Genomic DNA, 24,475 nt, shown 5'->3' on the forward strand with positions numbered 1-24,475 from the left:
AAGTTCACTGTCCCCACCACTTGTTAAGGTCACCTGAAGCAACTGAAACAATTTTCTTTCATAGATATTAGAACCTGCATAACTCAAAATCCACCACAATGTCTAACAGGTTAAATATATTCTTAAACCCCTACAGCTAATTATTTCCATCTCTTTTCATTCCCAAATGAACATCGCAACCATGAAATTCCAAATTGCCTGCACTCTGTGAAACTCTGATGACTACACACATCCTAAATTAATCATATGGAATTAATGATTTGCATTTGCCTCCTAGTCAGCAAGGTATAGGTTTGAGCTCCATTGTGAATCTTAAATGTGTAATTTAATCTTTGATTTTGTCTTTGGTTTGTCACCTAGCTACATTCACTGGTTCAAGTTGGAACTGGTGATTTCAGCTGTGGAAACTCCATTAAGTTTCGAACAGAGAAGTTCAAAAAACCTACTGAATGACAGGTGGTGCCACATCTATCACCACATTGCTGGAATCCATATGGAATCCAACAACAGAGCCAATTTTTGCTGGGACTCCCACTGGGAAATTGCCTTTCAGATTCTTGCCAGAGAGGTTTGGCAGAGTATCTGAGAGCCCATTGATCCCAATAGGGTTTAGGAGGCAGAAGATTTAGTTTTATTTAGTTTTTTTTATTATTTCTATGTTTTATGTGTTTTAATTACTTGTATTTTTCTGAATTTGTAGATATTTCTATACCTTTAAATCACTTACTTTGTTTTACTAAGTTTCAAATGTCTCTGAAAACCAGAAAAATTTCTGAATTTGTAAATATTTTTTATACCTTTAAATCACTTACTTTGTTTTACTAAGTTTCAAAAGTTTCTGAAAACCAGAAAGATTTAAAAACTATTTGAACCTTTGACAGAAGGCAAAGCTCTACCTCCATTTTATTAGGGATGAGTCCTCTAAATGCCTGAGGACTAATCGATGCTGAGATCTCAACTTGAGGGTGCAGAGGACCACTGATTTCAGGCGTTAATGACTGGGCCAACTGAATGGAGGTATGCAAGAATACAAGTGGTGACTCAGGGCAGCAGGCCAGGTCCAAGATAATTAATTTGGCATAACAAATAGGATCCACTCAACACTAGTCCTAATTCCAATTTTAATCATTTTAACTTTATGTGGCATACTGAAAAGGGGTCTCACCCTTCCAGTCTAAAACATCAACTTTAGTGATCAATTTTATGCCTGGAAGTGGGCCAGCATTGAAAGTATCCAGAAATTATATCTTTGATTATTGTACTATTAGCATTTGTTTCAGGGTTACTTTGTGTCAGATGAAAACAATCAATATTGTGTGGGCTTGAGAACTTGTGTTTTCTGGACCTGCTAAGTCTAAGAATAAAAAACAACTCATGGACCCATTAAGCACTAACGTTGTGTTGATTCTTCAGTCATACCATTTCTCACATGAAATAAACTCAGATTCAAGCACCATTACATTTTGGTTATATTTCAATGAAACATATTAGAAAAATATATTCAAATATATCTGCCCTGTTGGAAATTATGGTTTGAGAAATTTTGTAGATAATGCTATTTTGAAACTAATGCTATTTTGCCTTTTACATTGTGCAAATTTATTATAAAGAGGTTGTAACCTTGTCAATTTCATAAAGATACCATTCGATCGGCCAAATAGATATTTGGAGCAAGTGCCATAGCAAATGGTTTCATTACACTGTTCTATTGTCACATTCTTTTTGAATCCCAAAGAATCCTGTGCTCGTTTGAGAGAACCAGTTTGTTCCGTAAATGATACTTCCTTTATTCTGAAAGGGAGCTTCCATCCCTGTTTACATATGTCATTGCTACATTTACAGATTGATCATGCACACCATTTTTGGATATTTGTATATATATTAGAGAAAGACTGTGCAATGTATATGAAAGGTTAAAGGACCATATCCATCACCTACTTAGAGCCTCCATCACTTACTGTGCCTACCAAGTATTCAAAAGCTCTATCTCAAATGCATTTATCATAGTTTCAAGCTTCACATCCATAACTTGTAAACATTGCCAGGTTTTCACAGCCGCATCACTAAAAGACATTGCGTTACACTGACTGATGCTCTTACCTCTTTCTTACAGAATAAGGTGGCACACAGCTGGAAAGAGCACCAGTAAATAGTCAGGGGACATATGTCCTAAAACCTAAAGAGGCCAAAATGTAAGTCATGCTTGGAGTATTTTGGTGAGGCCTTGGCTGCTGGTGGAACGGAAACCACTGAAGATGACAATTTTGTTAGAACAAATCTTGCTTCTCACAAACCACACTCTCTTATGATTTACAATCTGCAAGTGCTGTAAGCAGGTCCTGCTTATTCTCTTGCCCTTCCACACCATATCGTTACCTTGTTTCTTTTACACTTCAGGGACCCTAGAACTGCAAACTGCCCAATGAATGGAAGAATGATGAGATTACTAGCTCAGGTATTGACACTATGTGCAAGTTGAAGGACAGGACAGAGGCAGGAGGTGAAGCATCAACCACAAGTGATCTAAAGCCGGGGCAGGAGAAAAGAATCCACAGATGTCAGGTCTCCACAGATTACTCATGAATTTTGCTGCAGGGGCCTTAGATGAGAAGTTTGGTTGGGCGGGCTACAGAAGGAGACAAACAGGTATGCACTTTGAAATAATTGATGCAGTAAGAAGCTTTCCGGAAAAGTAAAGGAAGATGGTGAAGTCCAGAATCAGTCTTGCACAGGAGGAGGGGGGAGTAGTTAACAATGGGAAGAACCACGAATGATGAGATCTTAATAAACCTGCAAGCGAGTGTAATTGGCAAATGAGTTTTAACATTGGTAAATGTGAGGCATTGCAAAAAGAAATGCAGAGGTCAAGTATTATTTGGAAGATAAGAATTTAATTGGATTACAGGAAATGTGATCTTGGAATACATATGTAAAAATCAATTAAAATTAAGCCACAAATTAAAAAGTCCTTTACAACTAGCAAACTAAGCCCCAGATTTTATTTATCAAACTAGAAAGCAGAGAAGTTAATCTAAATATATTAAAAATTTAGACCACATTTGATGTTTATAAAAGGGACGGTGGCACTAGAGCTCAAAAAAGATCCATGACGAGGCCACCAAAACTGCAAGGCTAAACTCATCAGGAAGGAAGAGCAGCCTGAGCCATTTCTATTGAAGTGGCAAGGCTGAGGGAAGCATAATGGCACGGCAGTTAGTGTAGCTGTCTCATAGCACCAGTGACCTGGGATTAATCCTGACCTTCAGTGCTGTCTGTGTTGTTTGCACATTCTCCCTGTGACTCTGTGGGTTTCCTCCAGGTGCTCCAGTTTCCTCCCACATTCTAAAGATGCGCTGGTTGTTAGGTTAATTGGCTACTGTAAAGTATTCTTAGTGTAGATGTGTAGATGAACGGTGAGAAAATCAAGGGGTGTTGATGGGCATGTGTGAGAGAATAGGTTACAGGGAAATCAGCAGAGGAATGGGATTCATGGGATTGCACTGAAAACTGGCATAGACTCACAGGGCCGAAGGGCCTTCACCTATGTCATAAGGAAGTATAAAATATGAGGACTGACCCAACAGTGGACATTAAAACTGGAGCAGATTTGCAGAATAGTTATAAAGACAGAGATCTTTATTTAGACAGTAATGAGATTGTTGTAATCATTACTACAGGAAGAAATAGTTTGAGTCAAATGGTATAGGTGTATTTGAGGAGAGTCTATGTAATTACTTGTGGGAGAAGGAAATAGAGAGGTATATGAATAGAGTTACATAAAGAAAGGTGGGTGGATGCTGATCACTGACTCAGATTAATGAGCAGTATGACTTGTTTCCATACATATTTCTATACATATAATCAATTGCTTTACACAACCAAATCTAGAACCGATAAGTAACCTACCGGTTAATGTTTACTAAGTACTGTTATTGCCAAATAGACTTAGAACTTAAGGTGCACTTAAAAAAAAATTCAGTACTTAGACCCTTGATATTGCTGCAGTGAGATAAAGGAGGAAGGAAGAAGCTTTGCCTTTATTTACTCCATCCCAGATATGACAGCAACTATAGAGAAACTGAATTTAAAACGAAGTTGGATTAATTAGTGCTGTTTCTTTAATCGTAGCGACAATTATTGGCTCTGGTATCTTTATGTCCCCAGAATGGGTGTTACGATGCAGTGGGAGCCCTGGAGCCAGCCTTTTGATATGGACAGCCTGTGGATGTCTGTGCATAGTAGCTGCTCTCTCATTCATAGAATTGTGGACTGCCATAAAAGAATCTAGAGGAGAATACATATACATTTTGAGAAACTTTGGTTCTGTCCCAGCTTTTCTGTTCTCTTGGACCTCTGTGTTTGTAGCTAGATCTGCTTCTAATGCAGCAATGTCTTTGAGCCAAGCACAGTACATTGCAGCTCCTTTTTACAGAGAATGTCCACCGCCTTCTGCTGTAGTAAAGTGTACAGCTGCAGCTAGCATTTTAATTATAGCTATCATAAATGGTCTTAATGTGAAACTGCCAACCCACATTCAAAACATGTTCACTTCTGCCAAACTATTGTCCCTACTTGCAATCGTGAGAGGTGGAATAGTACTGATCATCAATGGACACACAGAGTTTTCAGAATGCTTTTCAAGAAAGAAGAGGAAGAAGCTCAGTTGGAGTCGCTTTCCAACAAGGCCTGTGGTCCTATAGTGGATGGAATAATTTAAATTATTTGACTGAAGAAATCAAGCACCCTGTGGTAAGTACAACACAAGTACTCTCAATCCATCACTAAATACTAGTAATTTACCATTACTAAATACTACATCACTAAAAAAAACACTATTTTAATGCCGTACTACTTAGCATAAACAACATGGATAACCAAGTCAAGTCTCTTGTATATGCTGAACAACAAGTATGTAAAACCAGTGAGTTTTAAATAAGATAGCTATGCGGGAGTTAATTGTATTATGGAACCTTATTTTAATACATTCATGAGTACCTGTTTGCTTGTGAAAGGAATAACATTAAGATATTGGAGGTGGGTAAGAAGCAGAGAAGATAGGTGCATTATCAGCAACAGCGTAAGGTTCATTTTTGTCCAGCAGGCCCTAAATCAGCACATTTATCTAAATGTGAGTTATTGCCAAAAATATGAAGAGAATGAAAGATGTTGTCAATGCCATTTTCATTTTTTATATGTAGAATTAGATAATAGAAAATTTCTGGTGGAGAATAAATATATGACAAATGTAAGGGTTACAAAAAAAACTGCCGATGTTGGAAATTTAAAACAAAAAAACAAAAGATGCTGGAAATACTCGGTAGGTCAGACTGCATCAGTGGGAAATGAGACAGACTTAACATTTCAAGTTGAAGACCCTTCGTCAGAACTGGAAAGGAGAGAAAAGCAGCTCATGGAGCTGCAGGGAGGGTGGGAGAAGAGGAATGTCTCTGATAGGATAAAACCAGGAAGACCAACGAGATAAGCTGTAAACAAGGTTATCCCATCAATGAGTGAATAGGAGCAGTTAGAGAGAGGGAACATAGACAAAAGAATGTAGGGGTTACAAAGTGCAAAGCAGGAAGACATGCCCTGGTAGTTCAGTCCGGGCATCTCTTCCACTCCCAGAGAGAGAAATAAAGAAAAAAAGGGAATAATAAAACAAGCTGAGCCAATATCACAGATGGACAACTGAAGCAGACAGAGAATCAGAATCAGGTTTGTTATCACTGACTTATGTGTCATGAAATTTGTCGTTTTGTGGCAGCTGTACAGTGCAAAGACATAAAATTACTATAAATTACAAAATAAATAAATAGTGCAAAAAAAAGGAATAATGAAGTGGTGTTCATGGGTTCGTGAACCATTCAGAAATCTGATGGCGGATGGGAAGAAACTGTTCCTAAATTGTTAAGTGTGGGTCTTCAGGCTCCTGTACCTCTTCCTCAATGGCAGTAATGAGAAGTGAGCATGTCTCGGATAGTGAGGGTCCTTAGTGATGGATGCCACCTTCTTGAGGCACCACCTCTTGAAGATGTCCTTAATGGTGGGGAGGGTTGTGCCCATAATGGAGCTGGCTGAGTCTACAATCCTCTGCAGCCTCTTGTGGTTCTGTGCATTGGAGCCTCCATTCCAGTCTGTGATGCAACCTGTCAGATTGCTCTCTGCCATACATCTATAGAAATTTGCAAGAGACTTTGGTGACATACCAAATCTCCTCAAACTCCAAACAAAGTAGAGCTACTGGCATGTCTTCTTTGTGATTGCATCAATGTGATGGGCCTAGGACAGATCCTCTGAGATTTTGACACCCAGAAACTTAAAGCTGCTCATCCCTTCCATTGCTGGCATGCCATATCATGGCAGTTTGGTATAAACAACAGAAAAGCTGAGATGCTGAATGATCAGGCATGCAGTTAGTATAGTCTACAGTCAAGTGTATAGTCTATAGCTGAGTTTATTGTCATAAGCACAAGTACATGTATGCACAGGTGCAATGAAAAACTTACTTGCAGCACTCAGCACAGGCATATAGCTTCATATAAGCAGCATTCACAAGAAAAACATAAATTAAACATAAATTATACACAACTTTTGGAAAAATGTACATAATTAGAATGAAAAAAACAAAGTCCATTTTAGTGCAAAGTGATCATGGTGTTTCTAAACTGTAGTGATTAGGGTTTTGCCAGTTGGTTCAAGAACCACATGGTTGAAGGGAAGTAGCAATCAAGTTACCTGAAATTGTAGAATTCAGTACTGAGTCCTGAAGGCTGCAAAGTGCCCAGATGGAAAATGATGTGCTGTTCTTTGAGTTTGCATTGGACCTTATTGTAATAATGCAAGAGGCCACAGACTGATGGGTCAGAGTGGGAGCTAGATGGAAAATGAAAGTGAAAGGCAATGGGAAGCTCAGGGTATCACTGCAGATTGAATGCAGGTGCTCTTCAAAGTGATCACCCAACCGGGGTTTGGATTCTCCAATGTAGAGGAGACCACATTGTGAACACTGTATGCAGTACACCACATTGAAAGAAATGCAAGTGAATCACTGTTTCACCTGGAAAGACTGTTTGGGCCTCTGGATGGTAGGAAGGGAAGAAGTGAAAGGACAAGTGTTGCATCACCTGCAGTTGAAAGGGAAAGAACCATAAGGTAGGTGGTTGGTAGGAAAGGAAGAATAGACCAGGGAGTCACAAAGGGAATGGCCACCAAAAGGGGAGGAGAGGGGAAGATGTGTCTGGTGTTAGAATCCCTTTGAAGTTGGCAGAAATTGTTGAATGCAGAGCTGGTGGGGTTGAAGGTGAGGAGCTGGGGAATTTTATCCTTGTCCTGTCCTGGAGGAGAGGGGGTGAGAACAGAATCGCGGGAAATGGATGGGATGCGGCGACTGGATTGGTGCTGTTTCCTACTGCCAAACAGAATTTGACAATTTCATTACTTTTTCTGCCAATGTCCACTCTGGTCTCACCTTCGCATCATCAATTTCTGACTCTTCCCTTCCTTTTCTGGATTTCTCTGCCTCCATCTCAAGAGATATGCTAGTTACAAATATACATTACAAGGCTCCTGACTCCCACAGCTTTCTCAACTACTCTTTGTCCAACCATTCCTCCTGAAAGGACTCTATTCCATTCTTCCAGTTCCTCTGACTCCATTGTATTTGCTCCAAAGATGAGACTTTCTATACAGGTGCATTTGAAGTGTATTCCTTCTTCCTGAACCATGGCTTCCATTCTTCCATTGTCAACAAAGCCCTTGGCTCCATTTCATCCAAGCCAACAATACTGCAGTCCTGATTACATTCAGCTGGTCACATTCAGTTGTCCACATCACTCAAATACCTAATGCTGGACTCCATCATGGGAAGAGGCGCCAAGGCAGAGAGAGAGAAAAGATTCAAGGATGTGCTTAAAGCCTCCTTGAAGAAATGCAACATCCCCACTGCTTCATGACTGTCCCAAGAGGAGAAGAGGCATTTGAGATAGTACTGGGAACCTCATACCATGCATCAGGAGAACACCACCTGAGAAACTAACTGTCTGCCTGTCCCTTCAGACACCACATGCACCTCCATGGAAGAGTGCCCCCTTCCACATTGGCCCTTTTAGATACCTCAGAACCTATAAAAACAACAGTGGCAGTAATTCATCCTTGATCCTGAAGGACAGCCTAAGAAGCAAGAAGAATCATTTTGCTAGAGGCAATATGATCATTAGGACAGGCAATAATTCCATTTACAGAGCCTTAAACATCATAATTATATGGTAATGAGGAGCTTTTTGATTGATTTAACAGCTTTTAGAACTCATTGCCTCCAGCACTGATTCTCCAGGGCTTGAAAAACATGACAGAAAAAAGGAGACAAGTTTGAATTGTGCTTCAATGTGCTCTTTTAAGGTCTCTTGAAGATACTATCAGAAAATACTTGAAGGTACCCTTACAAAATACTATCTCATCAACCTTCCTTTTCCAAAATCCTCAAATGCATTATAGCCTCCTGAATCAGTGCCCATTTTTCTTAGTATTCCTTGTTCAAATCCCTTTAATCAGTGTTCCATCGCTGCCCTGATCCCCCAAAACTATTCTGTTCAAAGTCACAAATGAACATTCTTTGAGATTATGATAAAGGTAATTTCTCCTTCTTTGTCTTACTTCACCTGTCTGCAACTTTCTGATCTCACGATCTTCAGTGCCTCTCCTCCATTAACTGCTGTCTTGGATCATACTTGTATGGTTCAACCTGTAGTTATACAACAGAAACCAGGAAAACCCAAAAATGCGTTCTCTTCCCATTTCATGTTACCATTAGAATTCTCCAGGGATTTATGCTTTGGCCCCTCCTATTTCTCATTCAAGTACCAGTTTCCACTGATGGCACCCAACTTTAGCTTACCACCATCTCTCTTAAGCCCTCCAATGCCTCTAAATTGTCAGGCTGATATTTAGCAACAGATGAACAGAAAATTTCTCCAATTAAATATTAGAGGACTGAAGTCACATCCTTTAGTCCTCACCATAAACACTGTTTCGTATCAACTGACTCTGTTCCCTATTCTGACAACAGACTGAAACTGAACCAGAAAGTCCACAACCTTATTGTCATATTTAACTCAGTAATGAACATTGGACGACTCATCTGCCGTGACTAAGAATATTGTAAAATTTTCCACATTTGTAAAATTGTCCAAAGCCTGCCTTAGCTCATCTGCAATTAATCCCTCATCTTTGACTTTGTTGAATGACAATTCTAAAGCATTCATGGTTGGTTTCCATCTTTCTTTTCTCCATTAACGTAGTTACCCTTAGCTCTGTTACCTATTCACTATGTTGTATTAAGTACCATTTGTAATATATGTGTGGGATCTTATTCTAATGGGATGTAGTGCCAGGAATAAATCACCAAGAGACATGACATTGGATGAGAATGTGGCAGAAAACGACAGGAAATATGGATCTTCTTACCATGATCTTCTTGCTTCCATTGGAACTGTTGCAAACCTCTCTTTCTCTGGCACAAAGAGAGAGGGGTCAAGGTCGGGGCAAGAGGGAAGAAAAAAACAGGTCTTTTGTGATTCTTATTACAATGGTACAATCTTCCCTGCTTCCCCAGTTCAGCTCCAGCATCCTATGCCCTCAGAAGAGGAGCCACTGAAGAGAAGTTAGAAACAGATTGTGCTGTCAAGTGTGATAAATGCTGCAGAGAGTTTGAGAAGAACAGAGGAAATAATGTGCTACAGTTACAGAGAAATTCATTTGTGGCTCTCTGAAGGGTTATGTTGGTGCTTTGCAATGGGCAGAGACCCAGTCAAAGATACTCAAACATGTATTGCAGTTGAAATGGCTGTGAATTTAAGAAGCAACAGGAACATAAGGGAATTTAAACTGTCACCTAACATAAGGACGAAGAAGGGAAGTTGAGTGTCCAGAGGTATTGGGGACAAATGAGTAAAAGGTGATCTCATGGAAGACAATAGGGTGATGTTGAATAATGTGAAGATAGAGATGATTCAGGACTAGGAGAAACAGGTGTTGTTCTGCCCTTACCTTGAACATTATGGGTTTCCTTTCAAGATAGCACCATCAATTTACTGTCTTTTCTGCATATATCTCTTCCCTGCCATTAAGCCAAACCATTCTCACCCCTCCATATCAATTATAGTGTCCCCACAAACACAGCCATATCAACTGAGATCAAATAATTTAGACCAAAGATCAATTCTCCCTTACTGATGAAGCCTAACTACTGACTGACTCCCTTGACAGGATTTGGTATTGTGCACCCGCTTATCTATAAATGACAGCATTATGTGACATTGAGTTTACCAATAGGAGTCATTCACTTGTTTTTGCCATTTTGTTTTTGAAATGAATTCAGAAACTTGACCAAACTAAGCAAATACTGAGATTGTATTGAATTTCTTGTTTCAGGTTGACTTGCCCTGAGCTTTACTGATTTCCTTTCCACTGGTGACATTGCTTTGTATTCTGGTAAGTGTGAGCTACCTGGCAGCCCTGAGTCCAGCTGAGATGATGACATCTGGAGTTGTGGCTGTAACATGCCGGTAAGTTAAGAATTTACATTTGTCTTCATTGGCTGGGACTTAGAACAAAAGATGGTTTGGTCAAGTGAGAATTGTAGAAAATATTAGCTGGGCCACAGTTAGTGTATTGCATACAGTTCTTGTCACCACTCTATAGGAAGGGTGTGATAGCAGTATAAAGGGTGCAGCGGAGATGTTACCAGGGCTACATAAATATAGATTTGACGTTGTTTTCTTTTGAATCAAGGAGACTGAGAAGTACCTAATTAACAGCATAAATTTATGAGAGATCAAAACAAGATAAACTGTTGGGACTACTTACCTCAGCAGAGAGATCAGTTATTGGGGTGAAAGATTTCAGTCAATTGATAGGAGGATGAGAAGTTGTGGCAAAATAATTTCATTCAACAACTGGTGAGTGCCTTGAACTCAATGTCTGCAAAGGTAATGGAGTTAGAATCCCTCGCCACATTTAAAAATTATGTAAATGAGAACTTGAAGCTATAAAGTGCAAGGATATGAACCAAGGATTTAGCAAATGGGATTAATTTAAAGAATAGTTTTACATTATTCATTTGTATTAATCCCTCTCCCTGATTACCTCCCACCAATCCCAGAACTTTCTTTGGAGTTGCTGACATGAAGCAACCAACCCTTGTTGATTCCACAACGACAAACAAGCTTTCTCTGGATGCAGAGCAGATAAAGTTGCCTACTGCAATTATTAAGATAAGAACCAAGAAAAAGCTTTGGGCTTGTCTTGGGTCTTTTCTCTTTCTTTTTTCATGTTCATCCACCAATGTCATTTTTTTTCCCTGAATCAATGCTTGAATATCCAAGATCCTCAAGGAATGAGCAGACCAAAAGCTGTTGTTTAATCTATCTCTAGATGCAGTTATAAATGCATTGAGCAACAACAACAAAAAATTGCTGGGGGAACTCAAAGGGTCAGGCAGCATATATGATGGAAATGGAGAGTTGACGTTTCGGGTCGAGACCCTCCATCAGTCCAAATGAAAGGTCTCGACCAGAAAAGTCAATTGTCCTTTTCCCTCCACAGATGCTGCTTGACCTGCTGAATTCCTCCAGCATTTGTTTGTTGCTCCAAATTCCAGCATCTGCAATCTCTTGTGTCTCCATAAACGTACTGAATCCTGCCTATATGATTGTACCTGGATTTCGCTGATAAATGGGCCTTTCAGAAGGATGCCTAATTTGCATAGCAAAACATACAATCAAAGATGGTGGCAGAGTGGTGACTGGTGAGTGGATTCATCACATCCATTTGATAATAATTACTGTCACATTTTCTTCTGAGTGGAGAGAATTAAAATATCTATAATAATTCATGTGGATAATGTTTTAGTGGAGCAATATTTTAAGAAGAGTACCCTAAGCACAAAATGAATAGTTTGAATAACTTTTTTGTCATAATTTCTAAATGTTTTCCAATTTTAGAAACAAAGTCTTGGGCAGCTAGGTATGGATCATTCCACTATCAGTTGTACTTTCCACATTTGGCTCTATAAACAGCAGTTTCTTCACTGGTGGTCGCAGTTGCTACATAGCAGCCAGAGAAGGTTCATTGGTAAAGACAGAGAACTTCCAACTTAAAATATTAATCAGGCAATTCAGAGCTGCATCTTTCTCACAACTTTAAATGGATAAAAGATAGGGAAATGTGATGTTGGTTGGAGTCTCCAGAGAGAACATGTAAGGGATCAGAGGCAGAAAGCTGGTAGTGATCCGTGGGAGATATGCCAGCCTGCTTCTCAAACAGGGGATAGCTTCAAACTAAGTACAAATCTCAGTGCAAATATGTGAGATTTTAAGCAGAAAACAGGATTATCTAATAATACACTCACAAGAAAGAAACACTTTCAGCATGTCCTAAAACGCTTTCCAACTAATAAAGTAACTGTTGTAACATGGAAAATGTGGGGCTAATTCTGCACACAAAAACCCCCCCTCAATTCATGAATAGATTTTAACTTTCTTTGTTCACTTGACAGAGGGATAAACTTTGGCCAGCATGTTATTCCCTTGAACAAATGCCATAAATTAGTTTACATCTATCTGATTGTGTAGATAGAGCCTTAGTTTAACACCTCATCTGACGGGGCAACACACCTTCAGGACTGCACTGGATGCTCAGCCTAGATTTCTGTCATGACAGCTCTGCAGTGAGACTTGAATCCAAGTATTCTGGCTCAGAGATGAGAATGCTACCAACTGAGCCACAGCTGTCAAAATTATGGAACAAGAAATGACTGTTGTTAGCAGCAGGATTATTGCTTCCATAAACTGTATCTTTTCATTCAGAAATAACATTTAAACTACAGACTCATTTCACAAAAAAACGCCTGTAACATTTCTCTGTGCCATACCTCAAGAAAGATAAGTGACGCAAAATACTTGTGTAACATTGAATCTTCTATTATTATACTTTTATGAGCTGGGGGCGGAAGAGATGCCATGAGCCTGTGCATAGACTGTGCATTGAGCTTGTTCGGCCCCATCTTTAATAAAAATTGAATGTCTATTTTAGCTGCACAATAAACATTTGGATTGGGGTGAAGGATACTGCCATTCAAAGTTTCAATTAAGATGAGTCATCCTAGTCCCTTGGCATTCCCAGGATCTCTGGTCCAATGTATTTCTACATCCATGGTCTTTTCTCCCTATTGCCAGATAATTGTTTTCTAGCTGCAGCAGCCTAGTGTTGTAGCCCTGCCACAATTGACACATTATAAATTTTGCAATTTTTTGTTGTTATTGCTCAATGCATTTATAACTGCATTTAGCAATAGATTAAACAACAGCTTTTGGTCTGCTCATTCCTTGAGGATCTTGGCTATTCAAGCATTGATACAGGAAAGTAATATGACATTGGTGGATGAACATGAAAAGAGAAATAAGCACTGTGCACAACAGATTTGAGAGCCAATTATAAGTGTGGACAGATACGTCCTAAGGAAGCTGTTAAGAAAATTGGAAAATTGGAGAGGGTTAAGCGGGGAATTTCAGAGGATAGGGTCCTGAATGAACTGTGACACTGTCGTTAATGAGGCATTAAAGTGGCACTTGTGTTCATATGGTTATTGTCTCCCATGGTTTCACTCTCATAAGATTTTAGTGACCCTACCTGCAGAGTTTCAAAGACAATGGTTCTATCTCCACTGACATCTTCAAATTACAATTGTGATTTTGGGATCATAATTTTGCTCAGTTGGCTTTTCTTGGTGTGATTTCCTTTCTTGGCCCAGATTGTGGTTGTCTTTTTTGCATCCTTGCCAGCCATTAGTGAGAAACAAAATGGCATCTACATGACATCAATAAGCATGATTTACAATTGGTGAGCACAAAATAAAAGTCAAAGAGGCAGCAACAACTTCCTGGTGAGTGACAGGATTATGGCAGTGGAATGAATTGAAAATCTGGCATCATATTTTGGATATTGAGATCTATTTGTCAGGAGCTCTAGAGTCATCATGAAGCATACAATTAACATTATAAGATATATTGTAGTCTTTTTTATAAATAAACAAAACCAATAAAGACATTTGCCTTCAATTAAAACTTTCTTTCTCTATTTAAAGGTGCCAATGGCTATTCCAGTGTTCATGCTAATTATTTCGATCTGCCTGGTGATGGCGCCACTCATTGAAATTCCTCAGATTAAATACTAGTTTGTTAGTTTGTTCATATTGAATGGTATGTTGATTTATCTTCCATTGATTCACTTCAAACTATGTACATGCTAGGTGGAACACGTTACTGTATTTCTGTAGTTGCTGCTGGAAGTTGTGCCAACACAAGCAAACTTAGATTAATTGGTCAAAAAACAAAATATTGCAGAAACTGGAATTATCCAAACGGAATAGAAAACAGTAGCAAAATTCAGCAGGCCAGGCGTCATCAGTGGAGAGAATGAATAAGAGATTCTGGCATCATAACACTCATTAAGTGTTATTATTTCGGACCATTTCACAATGAAAAAAAACAAAGTATGAGTTTCTCTGTGTATTATAAACAAAGCTATCAGTAATGCCTTTGAAAGTGTTACATTTATAACTTAGGCAACCGGCAGCACACAACCAGGCCACTAAAAATGAAGTTTGCAATCCATTTTCAGGCAATTCATTAACACATACCAGGGTGTAGTTCTCCATCTATCATTTCTTCCACCACTTCACTCTCTTTATCACCAGTGTCAACCGGTTTGGGAGCAGCCTGCATTTGAAGCATTCATACCAATTGAAGCAGTCCCTTTTTTAAATAAATATAAGTTTAACATTTTAATACATTTCTGGCAAACACAAACATAATTGTTACAATAGTAAAAGGTTTATTAAGTTCGCTCAAAAGATATTGCTGACATTAGTGCCACTGCTACTTTTAATGTGCAAATAAAATTACTGTTTGACAAAGGAAATCAAAAATGCAAATGTAGATTTACAAAATTTCACTCTGCATTCACAGAGGTTACATCTTCAGAACCAGTAGCCTGTATTTCTTTTGACTTCTTTTTAAACTAGTATTTCATTAAGCATATCTATTTTAACTACTGTTTGAAATTAATTGTTATTGCCAGATCTGAGGCAAATTTTCCAGTGCTGATTTTCACCAGGTTTACTGTATCATGCCAGGACAAACCAAAGGGATTTCTAATGTCAGCTTAATTATGGAACCACTATGCACTCCCAACCCAAACTAACTCAGTGATGCAAATTCTCTAATCATTAGAAGAGAGCGGGAAAAAGCATGCCTCTGTAGCTCTTAAAGGCTGAACCAAGTATTTAATGGTGCCCCTTCATGGTCATTGGACAAAAACCTCTAAATTTAATGTTGCAAATCATTTCAAATTTTCAAAGTAATCAAAGTAATAACTTCAAAGTAATTCTGAAAAACTGTACCAAATGATGATTGGCTTGTTGGGATCACATGGGAATCACTCAAAATTCTAATACTATTTTTAATCTGTGGGTGGCGCTCATGCCCAGCAACAAATTTTGTTAAAGCATCCCTAAATATATTTATTTGCTACGAGGTCAGGAAGAATTTGATTGGTTTCAGTTGTCACAAAATTAGTGATCACGATATGAGGTAAATCTATGGCAAACTGATGCGCTTTCATGTGAAAAATTCAATGTCATGTGATATTTCAAGAAATAATTTGCTTAGTATGAGAAAGCTTGACTACCACTTTATACAGTCAGCTAGTTTACTAATGATATTGGCCGATTCTATCTATTGATTGGGTAAAAGTGTAGTATAAACTAAGCTAATGGATTTAATCTCACCAGACTTTGATTTACCTTTAGTGTACCGTGATACAAAGGTAATTCTAATAGTAAGTTCCTGCACATTTTTTAATTTCAAAAATAAATTTTATTCATAAAATATATATAAGAAATACAAAAAACAGTGCATGACTTTCTTTACATTCAGTGTTGTTCAGTCTTTTCATTTATAATGTTATCTATTCTATACATTTGTAGTGTTAGCACATTCTCTGTAGAGAGACTTCAAGTGTTTGAGAGGCTTCTACACAAGGCTTAGCCTCTCAATGTTTAGTGGCAGAAGGGGCTTACACTGCAGTCCTTCCCCACAAAGCCTTTGTGTTGGCTGCAACAAGCTTTAGTGCATCCCTTAGCATGTGCTGCTGCAACCTGGAAGTTGACAGCATTTCCTTAGGGACATGTCGTTGCACTGGAAGACCAACAAGATTCGGGCAGACCAAAGTGCATGTTTCACCAAGCTGATGATCTTCCAGCAACACTTGATATTTGTCTGGATGTGTGTCCCTGGTAACAGTCTGGATAGCAAATTCATGTCACTGTATCAAGTGACTTAAACACATATGATGTGGAGCACTATTACATCATGTGGCTCATATTCCAGAGACCATGCTTTTAATTTGCTGAGTATTACATGCAAACATTTTTTTTGTTTTATAGTTTTGTATAATAAATTAAAAATTCTTGCTTATGTAATATTTCTCTTTCAAAGAACTTTGCTTTCTGTTCTCACATTATGTACACTTTTATAACTATTTTGTTCCATTATAAATTTGCATCCATATGCTCTACTCATTGTGTTATTTTATAAACAGGCCACAGGGTTGCCACTAAAATGGTTGCAGAAAATTTCTTTAAATGTCAACTTGTTGCTCAGTGACTAAACTTATAACGTGTAAAAGAATGATCGAAAATAGTATTTCTAAATTGCAAATAATGACATATGTCACAATAACATAATTGTACTTATTTACTAAATTGTCTTTTAAAAACCCCTCTAAGGTCTCTCTCTCTTTCAAAAGCTTTGGGTAGGACTTGACTTATTTTTGTCCAGAACATGTTAATCTGTGCACTGAAATTGGATTGTGCTGTGAAATGAATTTCACATGATGTACATGTCAATTGTATTTCCTTTGTGATTCTAGCACTTGCTGCTCAGTAGCTTTTCTTAAGCGAATTTTGAAAAACAACAGGACTATTTTCAAGAGCTATATCAAAATCAGATTTGATTGACTTTTTTGAGCAGGAAGACTGCAAGTTTATTAGTGAGAATCAAATTGATAGTGCATTTGTTGAACACTTGTTGTAGCTTTGGGTTGATATAGTGTGAGAGAGAAAGTGGACTCAGCTTTTTTGCTCTGTGATATGCATTTTGTGCTAAGATTTATTTTAAAATCAACAGATCAACATAAGTAGATGAATATTGTGTCCAGTTTGTTTCAGAGATCATTTGACAAGTCCGAATGTGGTTTTCACACTGTATTTCACTATATGAAAAGGCAGTATTTGTTCACTTGTGCACCTTTAAAATGCAAAGGCTTTCAGGAGCTGTACTTTCTTTAAAACAACATTTGATGAAGTGTTTATATTGAAGTAAGCACAGACAAATCATATAATCATAATTCACAAGTATAGCGTGACGCTATTACAGCACCAGCGAACGGGGTTCGATTCCCGTCGCTGTCTGTAAGGAGTTTGTACGTTCTCCCGTGTCTGCGTGGGTTTCCTCCGGGCGCTCCGGTTTCCTCCCACATTGCAAAAAGACGTACGGGTAGGTTAATATGGGTTTAAAATGGGCGGCGCGGACTTGTTGGGCTGGAAGGGCCTGTTACCACGCTGTAAATAAAATTTTAAAAAAACTGACTTTCTTCTATATGTCTTGTGCTTCTTGGCAAGTGAAGATCTGCCAGACATTTTTATTAAGAAAACTTTACCTTAAATCCCTGCCCTTTTACCAAAAACTATTATTCATCTTAATCAGAATAAACTTCTGAAAAGCGGTAACAGAACAGTGAACTAAATTAGTCATAAACGTGCAATATATATGATATTTTAAAAAGTAAGGTAGTATAAAACTTGCATTTATATGGTGCCTTACATGACCTCAGATCATGCCAAAGTTGAAGTGCATTTGATTTATACTCACTGTTGTAATGAGGGAAAGCAGAGATATTTGTTGAGAAAAACATTTGGGTTATAAGCCAGAGCCACTCTAATTATGCATTTATGATAATAAATGTGATCTACAAAACAGATTGGCCAAAGCCATATAAAACAAATAATGTAAACATAAAATATAGTAAATATTGCATACAGAGAAAATAACTAGCACTTAGGATGGGGAACTGAAATAGAGTGGGAAACTGGATTCATATTTCTCACCTTTTTGCTTAATGGCATTTGATAATGATCACCCTCAGTTATTGTTTCAAGTCTATTTTCCATTGATACTAAAGTAATAAAAATAAAAACATTATTCATATAGCACCTTTACCATATTAAAACATCTCAAAGTAGTTCACATGCATTATCATACTACTTTTAAGGTTCAGCCACATAAGGAGAGATAACCTAAATTTTGGTCAAAGATGTGTATGAGATTAGAGAGGTGGAGGTGGAAAGAGGAAGTTCCAGAATTTAGGCATTGCTGCTAACAGTGGAGCAACTAAATTAGGGGATGATCAAGAGTCAAGAATTGGAAATAAAATGGAAAATGTTGGAAATACTTCATATGTCGGGCAAAATCTGTGGAGAGTGAAACAGAGTTAACATTTCAGATCAATGCCGTTTCATCAGTGCCTCTCCTCCATTGGGAATGCTAGAGGTTATAAGAATTGAAGAAGGGCAAACCTGCCGAAGGACTTGAAAACCAGGATAAGGACTTTAATTGTTTCACCTGGACCCAATGTATGTCAGCAAGCAAAGGATTGCTGGCCGAATGGTGTCAGCTAGTATATGGACAGCAGAGTTTTGGATATCCTTAAGTTTACAAAAGATGGAAAGAAGGTTCTGATGAAGAGGCTTCTAGCAGAAATATTAACACTGTTTCCCTCTCCGCAGATGCTACCTGACCTGCTGATTTTTCTTCCATTTCTTGTTTTGACTTCAGACTCTGGCAGCTGCTGTCTATTGACTTTTCATGGGAAGTAGGAAACAGGCCAGTAGAGCTCTGGATTAATTAAGGTTGCAGCTAATAACGGCTTGGTTGAAGGTTTCAACAGATCATCTGGTGTGGACTGTCAACTGATTTTACAGAGGTGGCTTTAGTAATCCCATGGATGTTCGTATAAAATTCTATCACAGGGTCAAATATGACACCAAGGATGGAAACATTTTGGTTCAGTTTCAGACAGTAGATAGGAGGGTTGATGGAGTTGGTGGGATTTTATAGATTTGTCAAGTTCATCCAAGTGAACGTTTATGTCAGTATATTATTTTAATACTCTGAAAAATAAACATTACAGGCTCACTACTGACGTACAATTGCTGATCATCAATTACAAACACATAATTTACTGCCTACTACAGGATATTCGTAGATTGGTACAAATACAGGCAAATGGTTAGTTTAGGACGAATTGAATTCAGTTACATGGGTGTTCAAAGAAACGTTGCTGTAATCTACTTTCAAAACCCGACACTCCCAATGACTCATCTAAAGGGAAGACAACCTTATTGGTTCCAAAATACGAACAGTTCTGGACAAGATTTGTCGTTTCAAAACACTGGTAGCCCTGGACGTGACTTATTGCTTCCCAAAACGAACTCTGAGCTCATTGTGCCACTTCCCAAATGCTGTCAGCTTTGTGCAACAACTCGGAACAGAGCAAATCTGTGGGCATTTCAGAAATCATTTTTTTCACTAACAACCTCCGATTTGAATGTCAAAGAGTGCAGACTGGACGAATCCTTTTCAAAACTTTTTTTTTAACTCAGTGTGGGGGAGGGTACTTTAACTGAGTTTTCCTTCCTGTCTCTTGTAGTCTGGGAGCTGACTAACCTCTTGCACTTTCCAGCAGCACGGCTCCAATCAACGGGAGGCGGTGAGAGCCGATGAGCTCAGCCAGGAGCCTGCCATTGGACGGCTATATTTAGGAGACAGCGCCGGCCCTTTAAAAGGTGAAAGAGGCAGCTTCGATGCATGCATTGCCTGTTTTGTGTGCGACTGAGAGAGAAGGATGCGGAGTAGATCTGCTCGGCTCTAACCTGTGTTGCTGCACGGATTGCAAACCTCCTTTCTTTTGCATTGGTAGAGAAATTTACCAAAAGGAGTTTTAGGGGGACAAAAAAAAAGTGTTTCAGAAAAATAACGAAGGGGAAGCAAAGGAGGAGTCATGGCTGCAATTAGAAAGAAGCTGGTGGTGGTGGGCGATGGTGCCTGCGGTAAGACGTGCCTGCTGATAGTGTTCAGCAAAGATGAATTCCCCGAGGTTTATGTACCCACCGTGTTTGAGAACTACGTGGCCGACATCGAGGTGGACGGCAAGCAGGTGGAGCTGGCGCTGTGGGACACGGCGGGCCAGGAGGACTACGACCGTCTGCGACCCTTGTCCTACCCGGACACTGACGTGATCCTGATGTGTTTCTCGGTGGACAGTCCAGACTCGCTGGAGAACATCCCCGAGAAGTGGGTGCCCGAGGTGAAGCACTTCTGCCCCAACGTGCCCATCATCCTGGTGGCCAACAAGAAGGATCTGCGGAACGACGAGAACGTCAGGAACGAGCTGGCCCGCATGAAGCAGGAGCCGGTGCGCACGGAGGACGGCCGCGCCATGGCCGTGCGCATCGGAGCTTACGACTACTTGGAGTGCTCGGCCAAGACCAAAGAAGGAGTGCGGGAGGTGTTCGAGACCGCGACCCGGGCAGCGCTGCAGAAGCGAGCCCGGCCCAGCAGAGGCTGCGCCCACTGCTGCACCGTCCTATGATGCTCCCCGCGGCCAGCGGGCACTACTCTGCAAGCCGATCTCTCTCCCCTTCTCCGGGGGGGGTTACTCCTCTTGGACAGTAAGAAGATGCGGACAGTTTCCAGGAAGAAAACATGGGGAGGTCACTAAAGAAGGGGTGGGGAAATGGAATTTCTTTTTTCTCTGAAAGAGCCGATCGACCACCGAGAGAGAAATGCAATTTTTTTTGTTTATTTTAATTTAATTCGGCGGAAAATTAGCTTTTCACACCGATTGCGGGCGGCACTGTCCGGTAGACCCATTGGTTGTGTAGCATCCCTTTCGGGATGCAGCAGACGGACTGGCTTACAATATGCCAATGTTGTAAAACAATGTTTTAATGTGTGTACGTGTGTGTGTATATACGGACGCTAATGTTTTTTTTGTTCTGCGAGAAACGACGAGGACTGTTTGGGGTGGGTTTCTCCTCCGGTTCCCTTTTTAGTTTGAGCCCAGTTCGTTTTAAGGGACAGCTTGATGCGAAGGGCTACTGGCACGGTGACGCTTTGCTCGCCTACCTACGAGCTAGCTCTAGCCTACTCACGAGTGACTGACTGTCCGGTTGCGCCATCCGCCTGAAGTGGGTGATCGCCGGTAGTATGGCGCGACCTCCAAGCAAAAAAAAATTACTATTTTCTGGCAGCACTGACGACAAACTTTGGGACATTCACGATATACGCAACAAGAGAAAATGGGTCAATGGGTGGATACTTTCAACGTTTTATTTTGGTCTGAGCATCTGTACTGGTCGAAAGAGGACTCTTCAAGATCCATCGATATTTTTGATACGTCTCCCAAGTGGTACTGAGGTGGTCGTTCACTGACTCAGTCTTAAAACCAACCAGAAAATGGCGAAGCTTCGCACTGAAGCCAAGACGTGCGTTTGTTTACAGAATTATATACCGAAATATAAGCTGTGTTTTAAAAAAAAATTTCGTTTTCACGCAAGGTATTAAATGTAATCAAATCTGACCTTTTGGTTTGTTTTTCTTTCACAATTGTTGCAAAAACCTGGAGGGACTCGGGGGGGGATAAAAACTTTTGCACCAGTGTCCATTGAGTCTGCGCGGCTGGCAGAATTTTTAATGCTTGATGTGAACGAACGGGCTTCGGCCTTGGAATAGAACAGGTTTCGTTAAGTGCACAGAAAACTAGCGTTTTTGCGAAACTCGGCTGTACCAAATCACAATTCGTGTGTGTTGTCTTTTGTGAAGGAATGGGTGTGGTCAGTTTTTCTGCTGACCTAATGCCTTCCGTGTTGATGGCGAGCAGTGAACACTACAGTACTCGGCCTAGTTGGTGTTGCTGTTATCCTTTATCGTAGCACTTCTACTTCTGATGCCCGAGTTCATCGGTGCATTCAAATAAGTTTCTAAATATTTGTGTGCCAGTTGATACAAATATGGGAACTTGTATGCTGTATCAAAGCAATACTTCAGTACCGCACAACATCCACCTTGAGACGATTATTATCCTTTTAAAAAATAATAGATTCTTAATTGGAAAGCCGTCATCGGGGATCGTGTTTTCGAAAAGAGTTACGCAGGCGTTCTTGGGGGAGGCTCCCAACTTGGGTTGGTGCTAAGCGTGAGCAGCAGTTAGGTGCTCTTGTTGCTAGCAATATACCCTTGTGAGAAAGAGATCAGATTTAATGGAAAGGATTCTAATGTGCAGTTCTAGGCATGTGCAAGGACTGCAACCATTGCCCTTCATAAATGAGCAACACAAGCCCATCTTGGCCCTTGGAGTTTGTGTCCCAACGATAGAATGATCTACTAACTTTCTAATATTGTATTATAGTAACTCTTTAGCCAAACCAGAAGGTGACTGAAATTGAATTTATCATCTCTATTGGATATATTTCCTTCTTTCCCTTTTTTCCTCTTCCTCCCCCTCCCTCACCACTTACCCCGCCCCCCCCCCCCCCACATTTGTCTGCTGTGACTTAAATATACTGTAAGTTACTCAATTCACTATCCATTTTCCTTATCTTCTGCCAATTTTGTTAACAACACTTGAACCCTTAATTATGGGTCTTTTTACAGGCAGTGTTGTATCTAGTGTGGTGTGCTGTTGCATCCCAATGCATTGTTCATAATTGGCACAGACAACACTTAACTGCCCTACTTCATTTCTGTATAACTACTGTGCAAGAAAGTATTTCACTTCACCCCCATACTTAAAAATACAGATGTACAATTGTGAATGTCCCATTCATGAACTATTGGACAAAAGACCATGCATAACCAACATTTTCAATGGAGGAAGTATCATGTTGCTTGCTATTTCTTCACAATTTACTAGAAAACTCTGGTCTCTGCCATACAAAAAAAAAATCTGATTTTGTAGTGACTTGAGTTACTGCTCTTCCAAGAGGAAAGTAGCATTTAGAAACCTTTGTGTCTCCTATGTAGATTCTTTCAAGGGTATCAACTTAAATAATGAAGACATTTTTGGTAAGTTTCTCTTGGTTATATTTTAAACTGTGGATCCTCGTCACCACTTAAACAACACCTGTTTTAAAGAAGTTCATACTTACCCTTTGTTCAGTTTATAACAAACAGAATGTTCTTATTGAAAACACTTTTTCTAAAAAAAACCTGAAAATACTAGGAAGAGGCATAATAAATCTAACTAGGCATGGGTGGAGGGTGGGGGGAAATAATTATGCCACTGTAAGGGTAAAACAAAATTTTTTAAAACCAGAATAAGATACGCATCCCTAAATGATTGTCATTACAATCCTCCTGCCCAAGATGACTGCAAATCTTACTGGATATAAAGCTGATTGCCATGTTTGCCTCAGAGTCATTCTTACTGCAAAACAATTGTAGGCAGGGTGCTTTGAGGCATAAAATGTTATTTTTATAAATGGTTGTGTCCTTTCCCTATCTGATCCTCTGCCATTCTCCATCCTCCCCAATCTCCCAACATTCTTATTGGGACGAAATAATAAAGTGAATATCTGCAGGATTCTCTAATGATTTGCTGCAACTTCATGAAGAAAACTACAAATAATTTGATTTAAACTTGTTTTAGATTAATACATATGAGTACTAAAAATTCAACTTATCTTGGACATTCATTTGAATGTGTCGAAGAGGACTTTACTGAGAAGCAGAACGCTGCAGAGTGACAACTTAATTCCTGTTCAGATGGGTCTGAAGCTTGCCTTTCTAACATCAGGTAGAATTAGCACGTGGAGAGACAAAGTAGGAGTAACAATACTTACACTTGCAAAGTTCCTTCACTTTATAATGTTCCCTCTAATACATCTGACCCCCAGTAATCGAGGCTGGTGATTTGATATAAGTGGAGACCAGGTATCACTGAAATAGGCTTGCTGGAAGATGCACAAGAAGTCTGTTTCAATAGTGTAGTAATTAAATTATGCGGAGTATCCAGAGCCCTATACCATAATCTCGAGTTGGGTTGCAATCTTGACACAGCAGTGGGGAGATTTAAAATAATAAAAGCCTCAAATTTTAAAGAAATCTAATATTGATCATTCAAATTCTACCTTTTTCCAAGAATAATAATTTTTTAGTGACCTAGATTATTCTCGTGCTAGGTGCATGGAACTGAAATCCTAAATACATGTAAGAAGGCCATTTGCAAGCAATTAGGAAGGCAAAGGTTATGCTAGTTTTTATAGCATGAGGATTTGAGTAAAAGAGTAGAGGGTTTTGTT

At 39.4% G+C, this 24,475-nt stretch overlaps 1 protein-coding gene and 1 pseudogene across 1 annotated transcript; both read left to right on the plus strand.

Annotated features, from left to right (window-relative positions):
* Positions 1–2,579: 2,579 nt before the first annotated feature.
* Positions 2,580–14,230, plus strand: LOC127575491 (b(0,+)-type amino acid transporter 1-like; annotated as a pseudogene).
* A 5,734-nt stretch (positions 14,231–19,964) lies between these two features.
* LOC127574862 (rho-related GTP-binding protein RhoB) lies at positions 19,965–21,756 on the plus strand. The gene has a single exon (XM_052024316.1). The coding sequence runs from the start codon at positions 20,176–20,178 to the stop codon at positions 20,764–20,766; it is 591 nt and encodes a 196-aa protein (XP_051880276.1). The 5' UTR covers positions 19,965–20,175; the 3' UTR covers positions 20,767–21,756.
* The last annotated feature ends 2,719 nt before the right edge of the window (positions 21,757–24,475 follow it).

The sequence above is a fragment of the Pristis pectinata genome, chromosome 10 (genome assembly GCF_009764475.1).
Source record: "Pristis pectinata isolate sPriPec2 chromosome 10, sPriPec2.1.pri, whole genome shotgun sequence".
Classification (NCBI taxonomy): Eukaryota; Metazoa; Chordata; class Chondrichthyes; order Rhinopristiformes; family Pristidae; genus Pristis; species Pristis pectinata.